The sequence below is a fragment of the Hydractinia symbiolongicarpus genome, chromosome 3 (genome assembly GCF_029227915.1).
Source record: "Hydractinia symbiolongicarpus strain clone_291-10 chromosome 3, HSymV2.1, whole genome shotgun sequence".
NCBI classification, from domain to species: domain Eukaryota; kingdom Metazoa; phylum Cnidaria; class Hydrozoa; order Anthoathecata; family Hydractiniidae; genus Hydractinia; species Hydractinia symbiolongicarpus.
This window is the reverse complement of record NC_079877.1, coordinates 29,055,122-29,077,919: the sequence shown is the minus strand read 5'-3', so window position 1 is coordinate 29,077,919 and position 22,798 is coordinate 29,055,122. Positions and strand designations below refer to the sequence as shown.

General features: G+C 34.3%; 3 protein-coding genes across 9 annotated transcripts in view; 2 read left to right on the top strand and 1 right to left on the bottom strand.

Moving 5' to 3' along the window:
- The first annotated feature begins 4,419 nt into the window (after nt 1-4,419).
- On the top strand, nt 4,420-5,009 carry LOC130637019 (uncharacterized). Its single transcript, XM_057446872.1, has 2 exons — nt 4,420-4,588; nt 4,705-5,009. Exons 1-2 carry the CDS (start codon nt 4,420-4,422, stop codon nt 5,007-5,009), a joined length of 474 nt encoding a protein of 157 aa, XP_057302855.1.
- Nucleotides 5,010-5,340: 331 nt separating this feature from the next.
- On the bottom strand, nt 5,341-9,068 carry LOC130635480 (uncharacterized). The gene is made up of 3 exons (XM_057444813.1): nt 8,365-9,068; nt 6,499-6,662; nt 5,341-6,310 (listed from the first exon to the last, which is right to left on the bottom strand). The coding sequence occupies exons 2-3, from the start codon at nt 6,506-6,508 to the stop codon at nt 5,715-5,717; spliced, it is 606 nt and encodes a 201-aa protein (XP_057300796.1). The 5' UTR covers nt 6,509-6,662; nt 8,365-9,068; the 3' UTR covers nt 5,341-5,714.
- Nucleotides 9,069-19,971: 10,903 nt separating this feature from the next.
- The window catches only part of LOC130636694 (uncharacterized), a 30,719-nt gene continuing 27,892 nt past the window's right edge, over nt 19,972-22,798 (top strand). For 3 of the 7 annotated variants that reach the window (XM_057446503.1, XM_057446505.1, XM_057446504.1), the window contains exon 1: nt 19,972-20,118. In XM_057446503.1, coding sequence (XP_057302486.1) covers nt 19,996-20,118 — 123 coding nt within the window. In that variant the 5' untranslated portion in view covers nt 19,972-19,995. Of the gene's footprint in view, nt 20,119-20,187; nt 22,321-22,417; nt 22,494-22,798 lie in introns of those variants that run through there. The other 4 variants (XM_057446506.1, XM_057446507.1, XM_057446509.1 and 1 more) reach the window with 4 other exon arrangements.

The following is a 22,798-nucleotide window of genomic DNA, read 5'->3' as shown; positions in this document are numbered from 1 at the left end:
TTTTACACACGCACACGATTAGTGCCCAATGCCGATCGTGCGCGAAAGTTTTTTATGACCTGCTTTGTTGTGTTTTTTGGTGAAGGAATATAACACAACAAACAGTTTTTGTTGCTATATATAGGAAATAAAAGGTTTTTTAATGATATAATGGTACTAAATTTTTATGTGTGTTTATTAATGTAATGTATTTTTACCATGATGACTGTATGCTACATACATCATCATGAGAAAAAATTTTAGCGCAAAGAAAATTAGTCGAGATTGAAGTATAAATTAAATTTTCACCAAAATTAACATTTTTCACCATTCGCCAATTTTTTCTTGTTTCTATAAGAGAATTTTAATAAATATGCTTTTGGTTTTCATGTTTTTTTAATCATGTTTTTTCGTCACCCACCAAATTAAATTCCTGCCAAATTTTTTAATTGCGTTCTCTAAATTTGTACCAAATTTAATTAATTTTTTTATCCACCAAATTAAATTCCACCAATTTTTTTAAATCGAAGTTAACACAGTTATAAAGAAGGTATTGGTAGTGATAGTGTGACTAAAAATTTAAAATATTGCAGATTTTAAGAGCGTATTCTTTTGGTATATGTTAGCTAGCTAATCCTAAAACTTAGCTAGGTTTTTAGAATGATGTGAATACATTTTTATTTTACTGTTTTCTAATGAATTTAGAACTTAATGCACAGTTTACTAACGTTCAGTGGCACTTCATATTACTCTGATAAATTCAAAAAAAATAGTTTGCTGGTAGCCAGAAAAAAATGTGAAGCCTAAGAAAGTCTGGTGTCTAATTGTTAATTATTAAAACCCAGTAGGCATTTTAGCTATGCGATTTAGAAAATAAGTGTTATTAACAATATGGTAGCAAAATGATTTGTGAAAAAAAAGAAATTTAGAATTGTGGTAATTATCAAAATGAAATTTTAAACCTGAATCGCTAAATGTTAAGAAAAAAAATTCTAGGGTGTTTACATTTTCCTTGAAAATTTAAGGAGTAACAAGGTTGTAAAAAGCAGTAATTTGCGCGTGACAATGTATTTAATAATGAACATATTTTTTGAAATCAACAGTATGATAAATTTTTTATAGGGTAAAATTAACTGATTGAAAGACATAAGAAAATTATGGTTTAGCTGGTAACTTCACCCACAAACAACATAAAGATGGAAGAAAGATGCACTGCTGTTTTTCTATCAATAATGGGTTTATCAAGACATTTTAAACTAATGCACAAAAAAGTAACTCAATGTCCGTTGTTAACTAACCCCCTGCATTAATTGCGAGTTGGACGGTCTCTTGAAGCTATTGCATGTGCTAAGCGATCTTTGGTATTCGTTCAAGAAATAAAGAAAGGATAGAGGACGCTTGCTTGTTTTTTGAATTGTTTAAAGCGTACTGGCGCATTTATTCTAAGCACGCCATATGTACAACCTTCAGATTCATCAACTTCGAGAATATCTACTTGATCAATTGGAAGTTCAATCCTCTCCTGATTTACAACAAGATCGTCATGGAATGACACTGCATGAGTGAAGTTGGCTTTATAAGGTGGCAGAGAATCGACCAAAATATTGGTTTTTGACTTCAACAGGTGTGAGCAGTGGAAAAGACAGGAGGATATTAAAGTAATTCAAGATCCTGTAGAAAAGGTTTTGGCAAAGAGTTTATCGGTATTGTATGTCAAGGGCAAGAGAAAGAGGCGTGTGCCAGTAATCTTTACCGAGGAATTGCAGAAAGGTAACCGCATTTTGTTGGAAGCAAAAAAGGGACAAATTGGAGTCAATCCTGAAAACCCTTTCTTGTTTGTTTCCAAGACCAAGTCGAGGATCAATGAACCGAATTCGTGGATGGGACAGTGTACACGAAGTAGCATTAAAGGCTTTTTCTTCTTTTTTTTCCCATATCGTTTTTATTTAGATTTTAATCAAATATTAACGAATTTTTTAGCTATATTTTTTTTAAACAGGACACATTTGTAAAGCAGATATTTTATCTGAAATGTTTTATCCTGTGTAAATATTCATAAATAAATAAATAAATAAATAAATAAATAAATAAATGAATAATACCCTAAAAAAGCCTGGATTGATTGCATCAACTAAAATTAGAAAGCATATGGTGACGGTATTTCTTTTAAACTGTATTTTATTATCCGTTAACTGCAGCCAATTGATTGACTGTCACTGGATATTAAACCTTATACTACCTGTTTGCTGGCTACGCATGCGTTAAATTTGAGTATTACCCGAAGGGAAGAAAAGTTTGCGCAAGAAAAGATTGGAAATTCATGGCCGAAAATATTGTAAATTGCAGCACTTCAAATTGGTGATACCATCATGAAATGCGAAATTTAAAATTGTGAATTGAAGCAATTATCCATGAATTTTTTCACGAAATAGCTTGATAAATTTTTCATCTCTGTGCGTTTTCAATTGTCACATAAACCTAGAGAATTTTCTGTTATTTTATTGTCTCGCATTTTGTGATGGGGAGACGCTATTATATCACGTTCATTTAAATTCTATGCATGAAACGTATAAACCATAAAATCGAGCAACCCTACTAAAGCTTGTACTGAAAATATCATTGTATTAGATGATTAAAGCGTCTGACTTTTTCTTTTTAAATAAACAATCCGTGATTTTTTTGAACAAACCATGCAAATTTCGAACTATTTGACAAATAAATTTTTGTGTTTTTTCTCATCTTGGTCATTAAGATTTTTTTCTTTAAAACTTTTATTTTAATGCAAATAATTTAGGGGTTTTTCCCTGGAAACTTTTATATAACAAAGCAACCAAAGCGACAAAATTTGATTTCGAATTACTTTTTTACTTGCAATTGCGGAAAAAAAGATTGCGAATTGCTACTCTAGAAATTGCGGAAGAAAAAATTGGTTAGGGCAAATCCGCAATCTTAAATGTCGCAACAGCAAATGTCGCACCAAAATCGATGATCAACGGTAAATGTCGCAACAGAAAATGTCGCACCAAAATCGATGATGGTAAATGTCGCAACAGAAAATGTCGCACCAAAATCAATGATCAGCGGTAAATGTCGCACAGATAGAAATCACCATATTACTCTCAAAATGTTCTACAACATTTCACTGAGGGAAGGAATAAAAATTTGGAAAAAGCTAAAAAAGTTTTTCTTACATACGCAAATAATACTAACAAACTAAACTAATGTTATCTCGAAATAAACACCGCTTATGAAAAGACCACTTCCTTACGATTTTGTAATGTGTATTTAAAGGGAAGACGTTAAAACAAAAGTTCGACAAATTGTCAAAGTAAACTTGTTTTGTTTTTTGATTGGGTACCCTACTCTCCAGTGGAGGACTGGAAGTCTCGTATGTAGAGAAAGGATGTTGTGTGGGTAAAGGGATGACCTAAGAAACAAGGGCTTCATCAGACGCACATGCCTTGTTTCTTATACCACTTTCTACTCGAGTAGTGCAAAACAACCCGACCTGGCGTAAGCAGTTGGTCATTTAAAAGGGTCTGTTTATAACGAAAGGGTTACCTCTATATATTTCTTTCTCGATTTGTTTGTGGGCCATGATTAACAGATTTGGTAAGTAATCGATAACAAACCACGTGCGATGATTAGCGAGGTGAAAAATGAAAGGGAAAAATCTGCTCTCTAGTTGCTTAAAACGAAGTCACATTATTTCATGGGTAAATATAATTGGTAGATGAAAGGCATCTGCAATGGTGAGATTTTAATTGGTTGAGAGCACCACTGCACCTCCGTCCGGTTAAAAATGCCAAGGTAATTAAATACGATTGAAGAATATTTCTATGCTGACAGTAATATAAACAGTCTCTGTAATCTTCTACAGCACATCTAATTTCAAGGCAATCAAAACTCGCAACAGTTTGAAAGTTCAAAAGATATTTCATTGTTTCAATACCTTTAACAATAGGGACACGCGCCGCTATTCAAAATTTATGATGCAAAACTTTGAGCATTATTATAGAAGGTGCAGGTGGTTTGTTCTTTCTTTATAGTCAAGTAATGTTATTTAATCAAAAAAAGTTTAAAACCATGAAAAAAAAATTGCGACATTTACTGTTAATTGTGAATTTCTATGCGACATTTAAGCTTGGTTCTCACTATGGGCTAACGATGAGCTAACCATAGTGCGCATGATGCGCTAAGACCTTAGCCCATAGTGTGAACGTAAAAGTACCTGCTTAGCTCTTCGCTAAACTCTTCGTTAGCTCATCGTTAGCCGATTTTTTGAAATCAAAATTTTTTGATATATTTTTTTCGGCTAACAGTGAGATAAGCTCACTTTCAGCGATCTTCAAAGGAAGCCGACATAAATCGTGCTCAAAGCGATTTATTTTTTTACAGATAGTAGTATGCTTCGTTGCAAAAGGTCATTTCAAAACTAAAATGTCTGAAAAAATAAAAAAACTTTCGTTTGAAGAAGAAGAAAAGTTAGCATTCAGGGTGGAAGATTATCCCTGTCTTTTTGACAAAACGGATAGGGGGTACAAAGAAAAAGACTGTGTAAAAAATGCGTGGGAAGAAGTGGCTAATTCTCTCGAATTCCTTGAAAATGGTAAGTGCAAATTGGAAATGTGTATTATCTGTTTTTTCAAGTCATACCAGCTTTAAAGTATTCTTGTTAAAAACGCATACTGGAAATTTACGAAAGATTATTGTTTTTACTCCTAGGGAATGCTGCCAAGACCTCCTTTGAGAAGCTTCGAAAAAGGTATAATAAAAAGAAGAATGATTTTAAGAAGTCAAAAAAATCTGGCACATCCACCAAAGAGAGTGAAAAAGCTGAAAAGGCTTTGGAGTTGTACAAATATCTTTCCTGGCTAGATAACTTCATATACGTCCGTGAGGGTAGAAGCAACATTTATACGGATTATAGTTCTGATGAAGAGGGAGATGAAGACACGGAGTTGCCCGTTGATCTCACCGAAAATGAGGACGATAACGACGATGGGGCATCTGAAACCTTCAAAAATTGAAATCGGCTAACACAACATGCGCACTATGGTTAGGTCATCGTTAGCCCATAGTGAGAACCAAGCTTTACTGTTGATTTTAACATTCGAAGCACAAAATTATTTGCGACATTTACCGTTGGGTTTGCGACATTTACTGTTGATTTGCGACATTTACCGGCGACGTTGCGACATTTACCGTTGATTGCGACACTTCACGTTGAATGCGACATATCCTGGTGTCACATCAAAAGTTGCCTTAGATGTTATGTAAACCAAAAAGTTTAAAAATGTTATCAAAATTTATCCAGCAGAGGCATAGCAATGAAGCTGGGGAAAAATAAAAATATTGACGTGACAAAATGGTACTAAAAAAATCTACAAATATTCCTAATGATATTTTAAAAAACTGACTAAATGTTATACATGTTAAAAAAATAAATTTCGAAGAAAGTATGCGAAGAGAATAGATAATCATATTTACAAAAATTCTTTTTGTTTAATTAGCTTCGTGTTTGCAACATAATTTCTTCATAAGAAGGGCGGAAACCACCTTCCAATAAACGATCAGAATCAGTGGCGTCTTCATAACATGGTGGAGGAGTGATAGATGTGTGGACAGCTTCTTCATAGTTAGGTGGTGGGCTGCCAATAGCAGTACTGATTGATCTATACGAAATCTCTTTTTCTATAACAAACTTCTTTTCTCGCAGTCCACAAATTATGTATTTATATCGCAACGGCCAGTGTAAAAAGGAGATCAGGACAAATACTAAAACTCCAATAAGATAAGGACAAAACTGATTTGTATCCACAGTAAAAAGTGCAATCCTTGAAACCAGGTGTATATAGTTCGAACTTGCATGTAGATTGTTCTTCATGACGATGATAAATACTCTCCAAGTGGAATAAATATTCATGAAATCGTTCTTCGCTATCGTTTTCACTCCAAACAATATTCTCGCTCACCTTCCAGACAGCAGGCTCTTGAAAATCATACACTTTATCTTTATGTTTCCACGATGCAATCGGAACGTCTATTACCTCAGAGAATGTTTCGTGCAAACCTTCCTCATTATTTGGTTCATGAGAAGCAGATATTTTTATTTTCAGCTGTGGCTTGACTCTCGCCATATCTACACAAAATCTGACAACACCTTCAGAAAGTGTATCCAAGTATTTTCGCGTCTTTCTTATGTTGATGTACTGATCTATTAACAGTATACAGTAAAGTATAACGAGAAACAGTAGTGTTGAAATATTTCCGTTGTTACTGGCTAAATAGACTCGATGTAATACCATCGCCCCTACTATTCCAAGTCCTCCTAAAAAAATTATAAAAATATGTTGAATGAAATAACATGGCTCAGGTGCCAAAAGACCTTAAGGATAAAAACGGCTGCTGCATCTGGCTGTAAATTTTTTAATATAATCTCTCTCCTACACATAATTTTTTACAGCCAGAAGAAGATATGGAATATTGAAATAAAAATGACAAAATGTATATGTATACCTAGTAGCATCGGCTTCACAAGACTTCTCGGATACTCGCAAATACGTGTATTTATAAACACAGACAGGAAGATGATGAAATAACCCAGTCCAGCACCACAGCACGTGTGTGTTCAAAAGAGGATGTATGTGTCCATAGCTTCATACATACCCATGTGAAGCCATCTAAAAAGAATTCTAAGTCACGAGAAGCTAACAAATATCCAGAATTCAAATTGTTGATGTTTAATTTTTGCATTTTTTAAAAAGGCCATCTTAATAAAATCTAGCGTTGTCAAGATTTATATTGAGTTACACTTTTGTCATAAGCAACACATTAGCAAAATCTTAATGAGTAAATTTTTATGAATAAATTTTTTTATGAATTGCGTGACTTTTTCTTTTCGCATAATTAAGTGTTTCAAAAACTTCGTATCAACACAAGATTGCAAAGAATTTTCATAAAAATTACGACACGTTTAATTTTTATTGACATGTTTCGACTTTACCAAAGTCATCTTCAGAATATACAAAAGTACAAAATTTTTCAAAAAGTTGTTTAAATATTTCCCAAAAGTACAATTTTCTATATGAATTTTACACATGCTAATCAATATTAACAAAATGTTATTAGACCGTATATTCTGACCGGTTGAGAACCACTAGGATATATATGGTTGTAAACTTTGTCACTAAAAAAACCTTTTTTCTTTAAATTCCTAAGAAAACGTTGTAACTCTCCTTCTCTCTTCAATGTTGGATCTTCGTCGAGTTTTTTAAATTTAGTAGTGTTTAAAATAATATCTAAGATGCCTTTTTCATAATCCTTTCTGTCTAAAATTACTAACCCATTTCCCTTGTCAGGCTTTAAAATAACAATATTGTTTTTCTTCAACTTTTTCAGGATACCATGTTTTTTGATAACTTCGCGACTGGGTCGTAATCGTGGTAATAACTGTTCGCAATATGTGATAGGCTGGACTTTAAAAGATTATCATCGTTTCTATCTTTCAAATTTGAGGACATAAATCGATAAATCATTTCAAAACAATACAAGCACATCAGTTTTCCTAAGTTTTAATGGTGGAATGGCAAAAGACAAACCATTTTTTTAAAAAATTTTGTATAAAAATAGTATTTAACTAACTTTTGTTAGTTTATTTAATATCATTTTTTTTTAATATTGATTAGCATGTGTAAAATTCATATAAAAAATTGTACTTTTGGGAAATATTTAAACAACTTTTTGAAAAATTAAATGTTTGCGAAAAAAAAACGATGGCCGTCATTTGCGAAAAATTTTTTTCATAAAAATCATCCAAAAATTTCACTATTTACGAGTAATTGACGCGAACATTTTTAATATGGTATATACAAAATTTCGGATATTTCACACAATTATCCTAAATCTTGTGGACATTCGGTGAAAAATTTTTTTTCGCGAAATAACAAAACAATCAATTAACCATGTGTTCCAAACGTGAATTATTAAAAATCTTGCTTAAAAGTAAAACCGTTAGGTTTTACTTTTAAGCAAGATTTTTAATAATTAACAACCACGCCTAAAAAAATGTTAACATGTTTAAATATTATCATACGTTACCAAGCGATTCCACAGGTGCTTATGATAATAGAACAAGTTTTAAGTGGTTTTTAAACTGGATATAGTTTAAATTTGTCAACATGCAGACGTCTCATTTAGAGATAACACAACCTTCTATTCTTTGCAATGTGGAACTCTAAAATTCCAACAATTCCTTGTGTACCATCTATCTACCCGCTGTTTAATCGCATTTGATCATAATCTTAATCATTGATCATAATTAGCCCATATAGTAAAACATAGTGAAAATATGATAATATTAACCCTAGGGCATAATGTACTCACATAAACTCCAAGTTGTAGAATACACGAGAATCCATTTACTGTCAATTCTTGATACATTTAAATACAAACCCAGGCCAAGAAGACAAAGCACTAACAGTAAAATTGATCCAATTGACACAATAACATAAAACGCTTTTCTTTTTGAAAACAAATATTTACAAGTTCCATTGATTTTCCATTGGGAATTTGCATCACAAATCATTGGGAAAAACAATTGGTTCGGTGTCTTCATTAAGATTGCCACAGAAGTATGATGCCACACTATACCGATCCGAATTTACAATCAGACTTTCGTGTCCCTCTGGAATTGCACAACTAGGAGATTTTTCATCACAATATTTTCCTTTATAACCAAAGTAACAGGAACATGTATAATATGCATGATGCTTCATTTTGAATTTCGATTTATATTCTATACTAACTCTTTGGCACTCACCATGTTTGCAACGTGAACATTTGGTTATTTGTGAAACACAGAAGAATGTAGGAAATAATACATTCCAGCTTGATGTGATAAATTCAGGACGTAAAGCAAAATCTTTGTATTTTGTCCTGTATAAAAAAAATTTCCTTGTTAGAGAGGCTATAACCCATCTTTCTGTTGAAACATCAAAAAAAAGCTCAGTTCTTTTTGGTGGATCATAATATTCAAACATACCCCTGTTGGCGATATGTGAAACCTTGTCTTCTTTTTTAAGTAAAACAACTTTAATGCCACGATTTAATAACGCTCATAACCCAAACATTTTTTTATTCGATTCATCAATCAGTTAGGATGCACAGATTAAAGTCTCTGTTTTCATTTGACTGCATTTTTTACTATAATGGAAAAAGCTCACGACATTTTTTATTAACGCATGCACCCTGATAGGAATGTCACCAAGTGTGCTTGCGCTATGTGTTTGACGGGTTTTTAAAAACAATAGGAAACATGGCAGATTACCTTTTAGCGAGTCTAGCCAGTCTAGCGAGTCTAGCACTACCAAAATTCCAATGCCCGTGATCAACATCGTGATGTTTGCCTTTAGGGAGGTTGGTAAGAGATAAGAATAATCAAAGCTTAATTTTCGAAATTGTAAAAATATTCTATAAATAATGCTGCCTCAGAAAACAATTTTTTTTAAAGTTTAAATATTCTAAAATATTTCGATAAGTGAAACCTCCACGGGACCGAAAAAAATGGTTCCACTTATCGAATGTTCCACTTATCCGAATTGCTCGATAAGTGGAATCTCTATGAAACCGAAAAAAATTCCACTTATCGAACTTTTCTCTTATCTGAAATCTCAGGAGACCGAGGAATTTACGAATAATCAAAAACAGAGGGAGAAACAAAAGAGAATGCTTTATAAATAAAGTAGACGTCCGTTAATTCGAATGCCGCTTAATTCGAACTTTCCGTTATTTCGAACAAATTGCCAATTCCCTTGAGTTTGGTTTAATAAAGTCTTAAATTTTGAGCTGCTAAATTCGGACTCCGCTAATTCGAACATTTCGCTAATGCTCGTTAATTCGAAATTTTGTGTATCGATAAATAAAATCTTATGGGAAAATAAAAAAATCGTTTTCATTTTTATTCATTTTTATTGCATCAATGGTGGCAAAAGTTCTTTTAATTTAACGATTAAATTGACATTTCCAATAAAATGAAGTTTATATGGAATTTGGAGGCCTTGCCCATCGCCAAGCAAACAAAGTTAAAAGATTTTTATAAAAAGTTGTAGTAAATTTGTAATAAAGTTATATTAGCATAAAATCTTTAAACGTTTATTAAAATTCTTGTTTTTTCTGAACTTCTGATAATCCGAACATTCGTTAATTTGAACAAATAATTTAGTCCCTTGCGTGTTCGAATTAACGGACGTCTACTGTATTTATGTTCCACATGATGATTTTTCTTAGCAATAAAGTTATCAAAATTAATATTTTATTCTAGCTTGTTTTAAACTTTGTAAAAGTTCCTTTTCAATTAATTTAGAAACTTCTAAGGTACAACGTTGAACCTCATCTGACTCTGTAAAAAAAACTAAAGCCCAATAGAGTTTCAATGGCACTTCTTTTTGAAATGTGACTGCTGATATAGTTTTTGTGTTTTCATTACTTGATAGCAATCGAATGTTTGCATTCGAAAAAAAAATGTTTTGATTAAAATGATTCATTGTTCAAGGGACAAAAAATGGTTCCACTTATCGAGGGTCCCACTTAGCCTAATAAAATAAGAGAGCGCCACACCTCCGTATATATAGGGGTTAATTATCTTTAATGCAAATCCAAGGGGCCGGAGAAATTGGTTCCACACTAAAAAAAATTCACTTATCCGGGGTTCCACTTATGGAGAGTAGACTGTATTTATACTTTAGTATTTTCCTTTAGCTGCACAACCAACGAACAAGTTGCCGAAGACACTTGTAGAAGTAAATGTTTCGTCCATTTTTTTAAAATAATGGGAATGTTGAAATTCAATTCCTTTATTGCAACTTAAGGAAAAAACGGATGCTCGTCTCCCTGAATTACTCAAGACCTACTGCCAGAGGAAAGCCAAAAAGGTTAGAATTAAAGACGAGCTAGCTCCAATAGCCTGGCATCCCGACAGAGCATCTTATGAAAAGCACCAGTCCATAGACTGGTGCTTTTCAGAGTATGAAAAAGCAGACCTCGAAAGGTTGTGGAGCCCTAGGTAAGAGGCACGACAATCAAAGGATTGGTAAGTGTAGGTTTTTTTCAATTAAAACTTCGGCGCGACAGGGTTATCATCAATAAAATGGTACTGGTGCTCTGTAGAACTGTGCCACAAAATAGGCGTCAGGTTCCCCATGAGATACAACCCCCCCCCCCCCCCCCCCCCCCCCCCGCAGGTTAGTATAAAACATACGACGAAATCTGGCTTTTTTCATGTCAAAGAAAACATGGCCGCTCATATGGGCGAGGGCGGCAAGTACGTGTACGAGGGCTACTTTCGTGGAAATGCGTGCTGCTTGGCTTATGTGGAGGAGCGAAAGGTGTATGACAGCGCATACGAAATGTCGCTGTGGTTGTTGAAAAGGTGCTACAAAGGAAAGGCTGCCCCAGACTGGAGACGCCTCGTCAGATTTGGGGGCGACTTGATGCAAAAGGAATTCCTGACATCGGGGTAGGGAACAATACAAAATTAAAAAAAAAAATTACTATAATAAATGTATATCAAGCGTGAATCAAAATTTGAAATGTTCGACAATGTAGTAGTTATGATCTTTATAACCGGTTTTAGTATCTTTCTACCACTTATGGCGTTGTCATTAGTGCAAGAATCGTCGAAGGAGAAGGAGAATGAACAAGCAGTTAAAGATTTGGATGATCGTGCTGATGCCTTAGAATAGGTTATCTTACAACCCCTCGGGGTTATAAGATAAATGGAACAATGCAATGACTGTGAACGCGTAGTCGACGAGTATGATAGATGCACCTGCGGAAGAAGGTTTATGATAAAGGCTAGGATGCTGTGCTGGTGCTGCTACTAAGAGTATATCACATATAACGGAGGAAGTTGTGTATGTGTGAGGAGAAGCAATCCTCGGACGTTGTTTGAAAGGCAATAAAGGATGCTAAAATTTGAGAATAAAATTGTCAACCCCAGAAATTTCTACAGTTTTGCTGCTACTTTTACAGATATCAACAACATTAACATAAGTTAGCTGACAGTGTCAGATGCTATTCCTGCCAATGGAGGTAAGGATAATCGTTACCTTGTAGGGTACCATACGCGAGACCTCGTAGTAGCCTTGAGGGTAAAGACGCCTAAGATCTGTTCCCGAATGGAGTCACCCGATACAATGCCAGTGCTGTACCAGCGATAAGTCTTGATTGATTGAGAAGTAGGATTGAGAAGTATCGGCAAATCTGGAACAAAATTCAAGAGTTGATTTCTGAAAAATTGACGACAGAGCCTGTGAAAAAAGAGAGTTACATCAACGCAAAACTCAAATACTACAAGGATGCGATGACAACTAAATTTCACTGTATGCGGGTACCCTACGATGAACCCTGTCAAGTCAGTGCCATCCTGGCTATATTATCGGTGTATATGCAGGGTAAAAACTACTACCCTCAGGTACATAATGTGGAATGTTGGTACAAGGACTTTAAAGTCGAATGGCTGCTAAGTGATGATTAAACGTTTTATAACCCTACAAGGTTAAAAAACATATTAAGGTTTGTACTTAGGTGGAGACTCTAGGTACCACTGGCATACTGTACAGACTGTAACTTTTTTAAAACATCATTTCTACCCTCCTCCCTACCTTTTTCAACTAGCTGAGCACGCTCTCGTTCGTTAATGGATTCAACAATTCGTTTAACACGTTCGTATTTGCTCATTTAGTACCTCATAACGCTGCTTTTCATAATGAGGCTGAACTCGTAGTCGCTGATGACTCCATTCTTAATTGCTTTTGAGATTAAATCGATTATAGAGTTCAGCCTTGTCTCTGCAAGTAACCTTATAGTTTCGTGTTTTTTGGATTTAACACCCAGCTTTTTTGAGGCGTTCCGCAGACCAGTCTCTCCGATACCTACGGCAATCGTGATTCCCCCCACCGCTATACCAAGTAGAGCTCCGAGTCTCGAGGCTAAAGCTCCAAGCTGAGCTGAGCGTTAGTATTATTACCCGAGGTGATAATACTAACGGTCAGTAAACCATGATCACAATACCTCACCCATGTACCATGCATTTTAAACTTTTTTGCTAATCTGTCCCGTTCTTTAATTTCGCTTCGCAGGTACTTTTCAATCTCTTCCATCCTGTCAAGTCTATAATTTTGGCTTTCCTCAGGTGTAAATTCAGATTTAACTTGGTTACATCATTCATTTTATTCTATGAGCAAACACATCGTAATTGCAGTAAAAGAATCATTTTTGTCGTGGCGATGTTTGTCCATCAGCATAAACTCGAGGCGATCCGTAGAACCCTTCAGGGGAAGGCATATCGGAGTGTCAAAACTTTATTATTATTATTAATCATATTTATACAGGTTTACATCTTTAGTATGATATAATATATCTGCACTGTTATCAACGAGTGACCTGTTAAAACAAAAATAAACAAAGTAAACAAAGAGCCAAAAATTGTTTTTTGTTTTTAAATAATATATATAAAATTATGAGAATGTTAGAAAAAAAGAAAGAAAATAAGAATCAAGTAGCAGACTATGAACAGAAAAATTAGCAAAAATGGGAATTAGAAAAAATTTGAGTTTAGGATTCAAACTTCACAACATTAGAAATCAGAGAAACAATAGCGTATCTCCGAGACACCCTGTAACGTATAGGATCAAGCTAAGGTAAGTTGCCAAAATCGAATTTGAAAAATAGGATTCTAAATTCACAAAGCCTTGTAGCTACAGGGTATCTCAGCAAAAAATTAATCAAGCTAAGGTAATAGACCTAGAACTCACTTTGTTTCAAAAACTTTTTGAAATTTATCATACTCTTTTCTTCCCTGATATTAGAGGGGAGACTATTAAAAACTAAAGCTCCTTGATAATACGTAAGCTTCCGACCAGCTTCTGTCTTGATGATAGGTAAGACTAATTTAGATCTATTTCCTCTGGTGTTAATCGAATGGCTAACAAATTTGTAATTGCTGTCAACAGTAATATCGTTAACGGCTTTGAACACATCAATTGCTACTCCAGGTCAACATGTCCCCCCAGGCATTCAACTCTTTGGTAGGTAGCAAAGCCAAAATTATAGACTTTTTCCCATCAAGTAGGCAGTCGTCTTCATCCAACTGGGGCCAGATGAGTCTCAATTTTTGGTAAACGTCAGTGTTGTAGTGTGCATCATAGTCACCATTCGTGTAGGACTTTTTACTTGGAGAGTAGGGTAGGTCCATGAGCTCTTGCAGCTGTCAATGGATCACAAACGTGTACCCTTCACTGACACAGAGCCTGCAGAGTACATTTTTCAGGACCAACAGTTTGATCTTGTCCTGTGCCTGACTGTTGACAATACTCGCCAAATCCTCAATCGTTCCACACATCCTGGTTCTTTTTGGATAGCATGTCAAAATCGTCAGGCTTGGGGTACATTCTCTCCACTTCTTTCATGTATGCCTCTTTTCTAGCTGCTCCACAAACTGTTTACCCAAGACCTACAACCGTTGTATTCATAGACAGTCTTCGAAATAGGCTCATAGCCGTCAACTTTCCACTCCTTTCCTTTACCATCGCGGATAACGCGTTCACCACCATGACCACATAAGGCATGATGGATATGCCTTCCGGTATGCTTCGATATGTATTCAATCCATTTTGAGGTAAAAGACCTTCTCTGCCTTGCTCGGCATACGTTTCACCTTCCCCCTTTGAAAATGATTGTCGTCTTGACGCACTCTCATTCGTTCTTTTTATGCCGCGTGAGATTCCAGGCCTCGTTAAAAACGTAGCCGCATACCTCGCATTCCCTGTCTAAATGCTTGATATAGAAACAGTGGCCATCCAGCATACCAATTTTGATAATTGAGGCGATGAGGCGCGATGAAATTTGTGACGTCACAACGGTTTTTGTGTATGTTATTTTTTATGAAAATTTGACCGTGATTTTTGGAAAAATGTGTATATACGCCATCCATAAACTAACTAATGTTTGTGGAGAATAAGGAGTATAATTTTATACCGTGAAATGTATAAACTTGCGTTAACGCTCCTTTACACTTTTCACAATTACTGTACCTGAGCTGCGAATTATCTTTTTGAATTTCCGCGCCCGAAGGCGTAGGAAATTCTTTAAAACCGTCGTTTTTTCTTTTGGAGCATTTTTGAGAAAAAATCGACCCTGGGATTTCACGTTCCTCTGATTTTTTGTTACCTAAATGTCATTTTAGGCCAAAATGGTTTAAAAATTAAAACTACTTTATTTTCCACAATATTTGGCACAGTTAACAAAAAAAGTATACTGAACATGATGGTGACATCAAAATTTCGATTTTTTTTTTTTTTTTTTTTTTTTTTTTTTTAATTTATTTTGCCGTTGTAGAATATACAGTTTTCCGTAAGAATAAAATACAAATCTTAAGCTATTATATCGTGTAATCTAAAGATAGGATTGCATATGCTAAAAATATTAGCTAGAGAGGTAAAAAATGGCAGGAGCGAGAAGAAGGCTATAATAGCCTTATCACCAAGCCCCCAACCTATATAAAAGGTTAGCATTGAAGATGATGAGGAGTTGTGTTATATGTGTCGTACGTTGTAACTGTCGTGTGTTCTAAAATAAACATAGATTGTCAGTAGTCAATAGTTTATGTTTTAGTTTATGTTTGAATTCGTTAAGTGATGTAATAGTTTTCATGTCGTTATCAAGAAATGTATTCCACAATTTGGCCACCTTAAATGTCATTTTAAGCCAAAATTGGTCCAAAAATTAGAACTACTTTATTTTCCACAATATTTGGCAAAGTTAACAAAGAAAGTATGCCGAACATGATGGTGACATCAAAATTTCTATTTTTGGCCACTTTAAATGTCATTTTAGGTCAAAATTGGTCCAAAAATTAAAACTACTTTATTTTCCACAACATTTGGCACAGTTAACAAAAAAATTATGCTGAACATGATGGTGACATCAAAATTTTGATTTTTGGCCACCTAAATGTCATTTTAGGCAAAAATTGGTCCAAAAATTAAAACTACTTTATTTTCGACAAAATTTCGCACAGATCACAAAAAAAAATATGTTGAACATGATGGTGACATCAAAATTTTGATTTTTTGCCACCTTAAATGTCATTTTAGGCCAAAATTGGTCCAAAAATTTAAACTACTTTATTTTCGATAAAATTTGTCACAGTCAATAAAAAAAGTATGCTGAACATGATGGTGGCATCAAAGTTTTGATTTTTTGCGACCTGAAATGTTATTTTAGGCCAAAATTGGCCCAAACATTTAAAGTACTTTATTTTCGACAAAATTTGGCACAGTTAATAAAGAAAGTATGCTGAACATGATGGTGGCATCAAAATTTTGTTTTTTTGTCAACTAAATGCCGTTTAAGACCATAAACGTTTCAATCGGAAGACCACTTTCAACCATGAATGATAGGCTATAATTTTTGTTCACAATTTCTTTTAAAGTGTGAGTTTATTATGACACGTTTTGTTTTGTTTGCGTTTTTTGTAAGATGTAATGTCACTTGTGTGTCTTCAAGCACCAAACTTCTTCGAATGTTTGGCACGATAACACAACGAATTAGCAGGTTGTCATCAAATATTTTGATAGCGAGCGGAAATTCTTAGAGCCCCCAGGGCTTCTTGTTGATTTTCACGTGGAACGACAAACATGTGGCGAATTTAAAACACTGAATGTGAGCACTTTTGGGGGCAACGACTTCATTTAGCACCGGGCTAAGTGGTCCCGACACACGACGTACAACATAACTAACAACCTTCATACTTTATCGACATAAAAAGCCGACAGACGTTCAGTCATACTTCTCCAACCAAATGGACCCGACAAATGAAACCGCATTATCCGACATCCTCTCTATATAACAAATACATATTTTTTCTGTCAATAATCCATAACCAACGTAATATCGCATAATACTGCATAATACCTTCATAATACTCTCTGTCGTTACATAAAAAATACATAAATTTTCTGTCGATGGCCATACCAACGTAATATCGCATAATACTGCATAATACCTTCATAATACTCTCTGTCGTTACATAAAAAATACATATTTTTTCTGTCGATGGCCATACCAACGTAATATCGCATAATACTGCATAATACTGCATAATACCTTCATAATTCATAAAAAATACATAAATTTTCTGTCGATGGCCATACCATATCTTTCCTCAAATCTAACAGCTTAAGACTTTTACTGTGTCATTTGCGAGGGGGTATTTGTCTAGAATATTGTTTCTATTGGTGCATAGATGTGCACCCAACCTCACTGAATGTTTAATTTAAGGCGTAAAGTCTTCTCTTGATTGGCGTGCTTCATCTTTTCGCGGAAGCGTATTCGTCCAAAGTATAGTGTCTATTTGTGAATGGATTGTTATTCAACATCAGTGTTGGTTTGGTTTATAGTGAATAGTTTTTCCTTCGATTGGTCTGCTTTGGGACTTTTGATATGTCATTTTCTTGGAGGGTATTTAGTCAAATATAACTTCTATTGGTGGATGGATGTGTATCCAACCTTAATATTTGTTCAATTACAGTGTAAAGTCTACACATTGATTAGTCTGCTTTAGAACTTTCATTTTTTTATATCGCGGCAAGGTACTTGTCCAAAATATAGTGTCTCTTTGTGTATTGACGTGTATCCAACATCAGTGTTTGTTTAGTTTAAAGTATAAAGTCTTCTCCTGATTGGCGTGCTTGAGGACTTTTAATGTAGGACTTTTGATGTATCATTTCGCAGAAGAGTATTTTGCCATAATATCATTTCTATTGGTAAATGGATGTATACTCAACCTCAATTGTTGTTTTTTTCAATATGTGACACTTTGCATTAATTGGTCTACTTTAGAAATTTTGATACGTCATTTCCAGGGAGAACACTTGTTTCTACTGCGGAATAATGTGGCATATTACGTTGGTTATAGCCTATCTACAAAAAAATGCATTTGTTATGTAGCGATAGAGAGTATTATAAGGGTAATATGCAATATTATGCGATATTACGTTGGTTATGGATTATTGACACAAAAATATAATATTGTTATTGAACGATTGAGAGTATTATGAAGGTACTAGTCGATAAGGCCCGTGGAGAAATCCACTTAGTCAGAAGGACAATAAAAAATAGGTTGTTTTAGATTTCTTGCTGACGTCAGCAGTGCAGATACAAAAAAAATTAGCGAAGTTTAGTGTATTCGTTGCCTGTAATGTGTAGAGGTTAAAACGCTGATGAGAAAAATGTATAGGATCGAGGGTTTTCGACGAACGTATAAGGAAATATAGGGGTTTGAAAATCTTGCTGACGTCAGCAAAGACCCGCAAAAACAAACAAAAAAATGCCCAAATTTTATATATCTAATGTCTTTATCGTATAGATCTTGAAACGCTGATCAAGAAAATGTATATGATCATGTATCTTTGACAAACGGTTGCAGAGATATCAAGGTTTAAAGGTTTTTTGATGACGTCATCAAACCGTCCATTCCGAAACGGATTTGAGGACCCAGGTTTGGAAAACTTACCCAAATTGGTCCCAGGTTGTCCCTAGTTACCCACGCGGTGAAAAAACATTGACGTCACCACCTCGTTTCCATGTTATTTGGCCTCAAAGTTTTAAGTGCATTGTAATGGCTTCACTAATCTTAATTAACTTTCCTTTGACGTCAATACTATTTTATCGGTAAAGTTTGGTAAATTACAGAACAATTTTATAGGCGATGTTTTATAGAATTTGTTAAAGAAAATTTTGAAGAATGTAATCCACTTTGCAAAAGTGACAGACAGACACACGGAACTGGCGTATTATTATAGAGACTAGCCGTTAACCCGTGGAAAAATCCACGGGGTCGCCCGTCCTTTATATCACGTATTTCGTGCTTCCGTAATACGACGTTTTTCTCGCAGACAGACAGACAAAATACGGCTATTATTAAAGAGATTATGCTGTATTATGTGATATTACGTTGGTATGGCCATCGACAAAAAAAATTTGTATTTTTTATGGAACGATAGAGAGTATTATGAAGGTATTATGCAGTATTATGCGATATTACGTTGGTATGGCCATCGACAGAAAATTTATGTATTTTTTATAAATTATGAAGGTATTATGCAGTATTATGCGATATTACGTTGGTATGGGCATCGACAGAAAAAATATGTATTTTTTATGAAACGACAGAGAGTATTATGAAGGTATTATGCAGTATTATGCGATATTACGTTGGTATGGCCATCGACAGAAAATTTATGTATTTTTTATGAATTATTAAGGTATTATGCAGTATTATGCAGTATTATGCGATATTACGTTGGTATTGCCATCGACAGAAAATTTATGTATTTTTTATGAATTATGAAGGTATTATGCAGTATTATGCAGTATTATGCGATATTACGTTGGTTATGGATTATTGACAGAAAAAATATGTATTTGTTATATAGAGAGGATGTCGGATAATGCGGTTTCATTTGTCGGGTCCATTTGGTTGGAGAAGTATGACTGAACGTCTGTCGGACTTTTAATATCGATAAAGTATGAAGGGTACTAGTTATGTTGTACGTCGTGTGTCGGGACCACTTAGCCCGGTGCTAAATGAAGTCGTTCCCCTTTTGGGGGTATTAAAAACCAGACAGTTACTTTGAATTCTTTCCTAATAAGTTTTTTCTAAGAATAAACACTGAAAATTGCGTTCTGATTGTTTAAAGGTTTACAGTGAAATATTTCGTCGCTAAGAAAAGTAAGGACTATTTCTACTTTTCGGCGAAGCGAATTTTTTTAAAGCAAAATGAAAACAAAACTTGCGCATGTTCAGATACATTTCGCCGGTAAATTCTCCGTCCAATTCGCTTCGTGAAACCCTCCTCCCCCTCCCCCCCCCTGCCCCCCCCCGCCCCCCTCTTAAAGAAATTAAGTCGAATTCATGTAAAAAGGCAAGGGATCCTAGGAACGAGGTTGCAATGAATGTCTACTTTTAACTCACGTGGTTTGATTTTTAGACGGCCAACTCCTGTTCATAATTGTAGCTGCGAAAACGAAAGTTTAAATGTGAAAGGAGGAATCGGACATACTAACTTTTTTTTTCAGGTATTATAATTTTTCTTTCATAAAGTCGTTGATGTTTTTCTTTTACCTCTGATGTATTTATCCGAGAAGGGTCAGGACCCAATAAAATAAAGTTCGTGTAAAAAATTAGAATGGTTTGTCATTGCAGCTTTTTGGACTGGTTCTTCTTTATGTTAATAAAGTTGTATAAAATCGTCTTTTTCTGTGTTTCGGGCTCTACGAAAATACCAAAGCACGTTTTTCCTGTGCTTCATAAATTGGTTTTCTCACTATGACATAGTTGCCAACTTACAAAAAAAAACTGACATATTAGCTAGCTAGCTAATTGAAAATCACTTATTGTGTCAAAGTATTGTGATAATTATGAGAATAATGCCATGATGTGTCCATATTGTAAAGAAATTTTTCTGCAGGAGGGATTGTAACATCAACACCTAAAAAATAATTTTGCTTTTTTGCCACAGACCAGAATATACGTAGCAGTTTTTATATCCTCCCGGTCAAAATGTCATGTGGTACAACTTTCAATTGAGGGAAAACATGGGCGTTTCATGGTCACACTGTCAAAAAAGAAACTTTAATTAAATAATAACTGCAGGTATCTAAAGTAAACTAAAGCTAAACTTGTAAAAACCTCCCTAAAACTACACAATATGTAAGGTTTGAAATCAGTAAACAAAGAATTATGTGAAAAAATCAGCCCCTATTTATGAAGAGGTGACCTTGAGAACAGTGTGTTTTTCCTCAAATCATAATGGCTGTCATGAAAGTAATTGGTCCAAAAGTATCATGTATCATTTGCTGACCGGAAGAATACCAGGCGGTTGTTGTACCTACTGTTTTGTCTTTAATATTACCGTAACTATTAACATATCTACTGAGTTTGTACCAGGTACTAAAGAAGGTTTGTTTTGTTACTTTCCTAATGAAAATTTTTTATTAACAAAATGATTGAATGGGTTTACAGTTTTAGCTGTAAAAAAATCTGTGTAATAGATGTCAATGATCCAGACTCTAGCTTAGAGAGCTGATGATAAGAATGAAAGTGGAAGTGATATTCTATTAGCGATCTGTGTTAATGCTCTTCCCCGACCTTGTTATCAGGGACCTTTTTCCAATATTTTAAGGCCCTGAGAATAAGAGTATTGTGGCAGTAATTATAGGAATAAACTAACTGATTTCTTTACAATCTTATACCCAACCCGTTTCTTAAACTACTTATTTCAAACCAATTGTTTAAAACTTTTGTCATTACACTAGTCTCGTGTGTGCATGTGTTGTGTGTCAATGTGCTGGTTCTGTGTGTAAATGTGTGTTCAATTGTTTTCAGTTTTTGATTTTTTTATTGTTGTTGTATTTGTTGTTTTTATTGTTTTTATTTTCTTATTTATTTTTTTATTTATTTCCTGCTTATTTAGTTGTTACCCCATTTCATATATCCCTGAATTGACACCAATCGAAGTTCTATAATCAAAGGTGGCCTCGCATTTTTCTGGAAATGCTATAGTGTGGTCTCCTGGTTAATTTTCATAGTTGTGTGGATATCATTATCATGTTATCATTTATATTTTTATTGTATTTTTATTTTTGCTGTTATCCTTACAAATAAATGAGTCTTGTAAATTTCTCATTCCAAATAAATCATTACTTACTTACTTACTTGTGGTATAAATGTGGAAGCTGTACAGAAAGGCCAGAGACAGAGTTGACTTGGCAAGCGTTTTCATTTAGGTCAGTAAAAAGACTGTTTGAAAAGTATGAAAAAGAAGCTCTGAGGACAAGACTGGACATTTTTCTGTGATTCTTGTCTGAAATGCATAGTGTGCTATCTATATGTGTGATTTTAAACTGACTGCACTTTCCTGTTTAACGATATTTTCAAAAATAGGTACTTTGTGTAACAGTATTTTTTTAGTATATTTTTAGAGGGGCAAAACAAGCTGTGAACTGCAATCATTACATTTTATAGCAATGCTAATACATCTGCGTTTGAACGGACAAAGTATGTCAGAACATTGAAGTAAAAGAAATAGAAACAACTATTTATATAAGATACAGATTTTAGGGGCAAAGCTATAATGACAAAAATTGTATAGTTTTTAAGATAAAAATTTTTGAAAGCAAAATCTATATAATAATACGCCAGTTCTCTAAATAACTTGGAAACGGGTGGAATTAACTGACGTCATTTCCTGCGTGGGTAACTAGGGACTACCTGAGATCAATTTGGGTAAGTTTTCCAAACCTGGGTCACCGAATTCGTTTCGGAATGGACAGGTTAATGATGTCATCAAAAACTTTTAAACCCTAATATCTCTGCATCCATTTGTCAAAAGTACACGATCCTATACATTTTCTTGATCAGCGTTTCAAGATCTATACGATGAAGGCAACAGGTATACATATTTCTGAAAATTTTTTTTTGTGTTTTCACAGGTCTCTGCTGATGTCAGCAAAATTTAAATGACGGTTGTTTTACTCTGTTATCTTGCCTAAGTGGATTTTTCCACGGGCCTTATCGACTAGTAGAACAATATTGATATACATGATAGACAATGAAAACAAATAGCATTTAACTGTAAATTAAAAAAATTATTTTAAATTTTTTTTTAAATTAGTTTCAGAATAATTTTATTTTCAAGTTTAAAAACTTTTCCTTTTCAAAAGAAGTTATATACTCTGTGATAAAAATTGTTTTGTT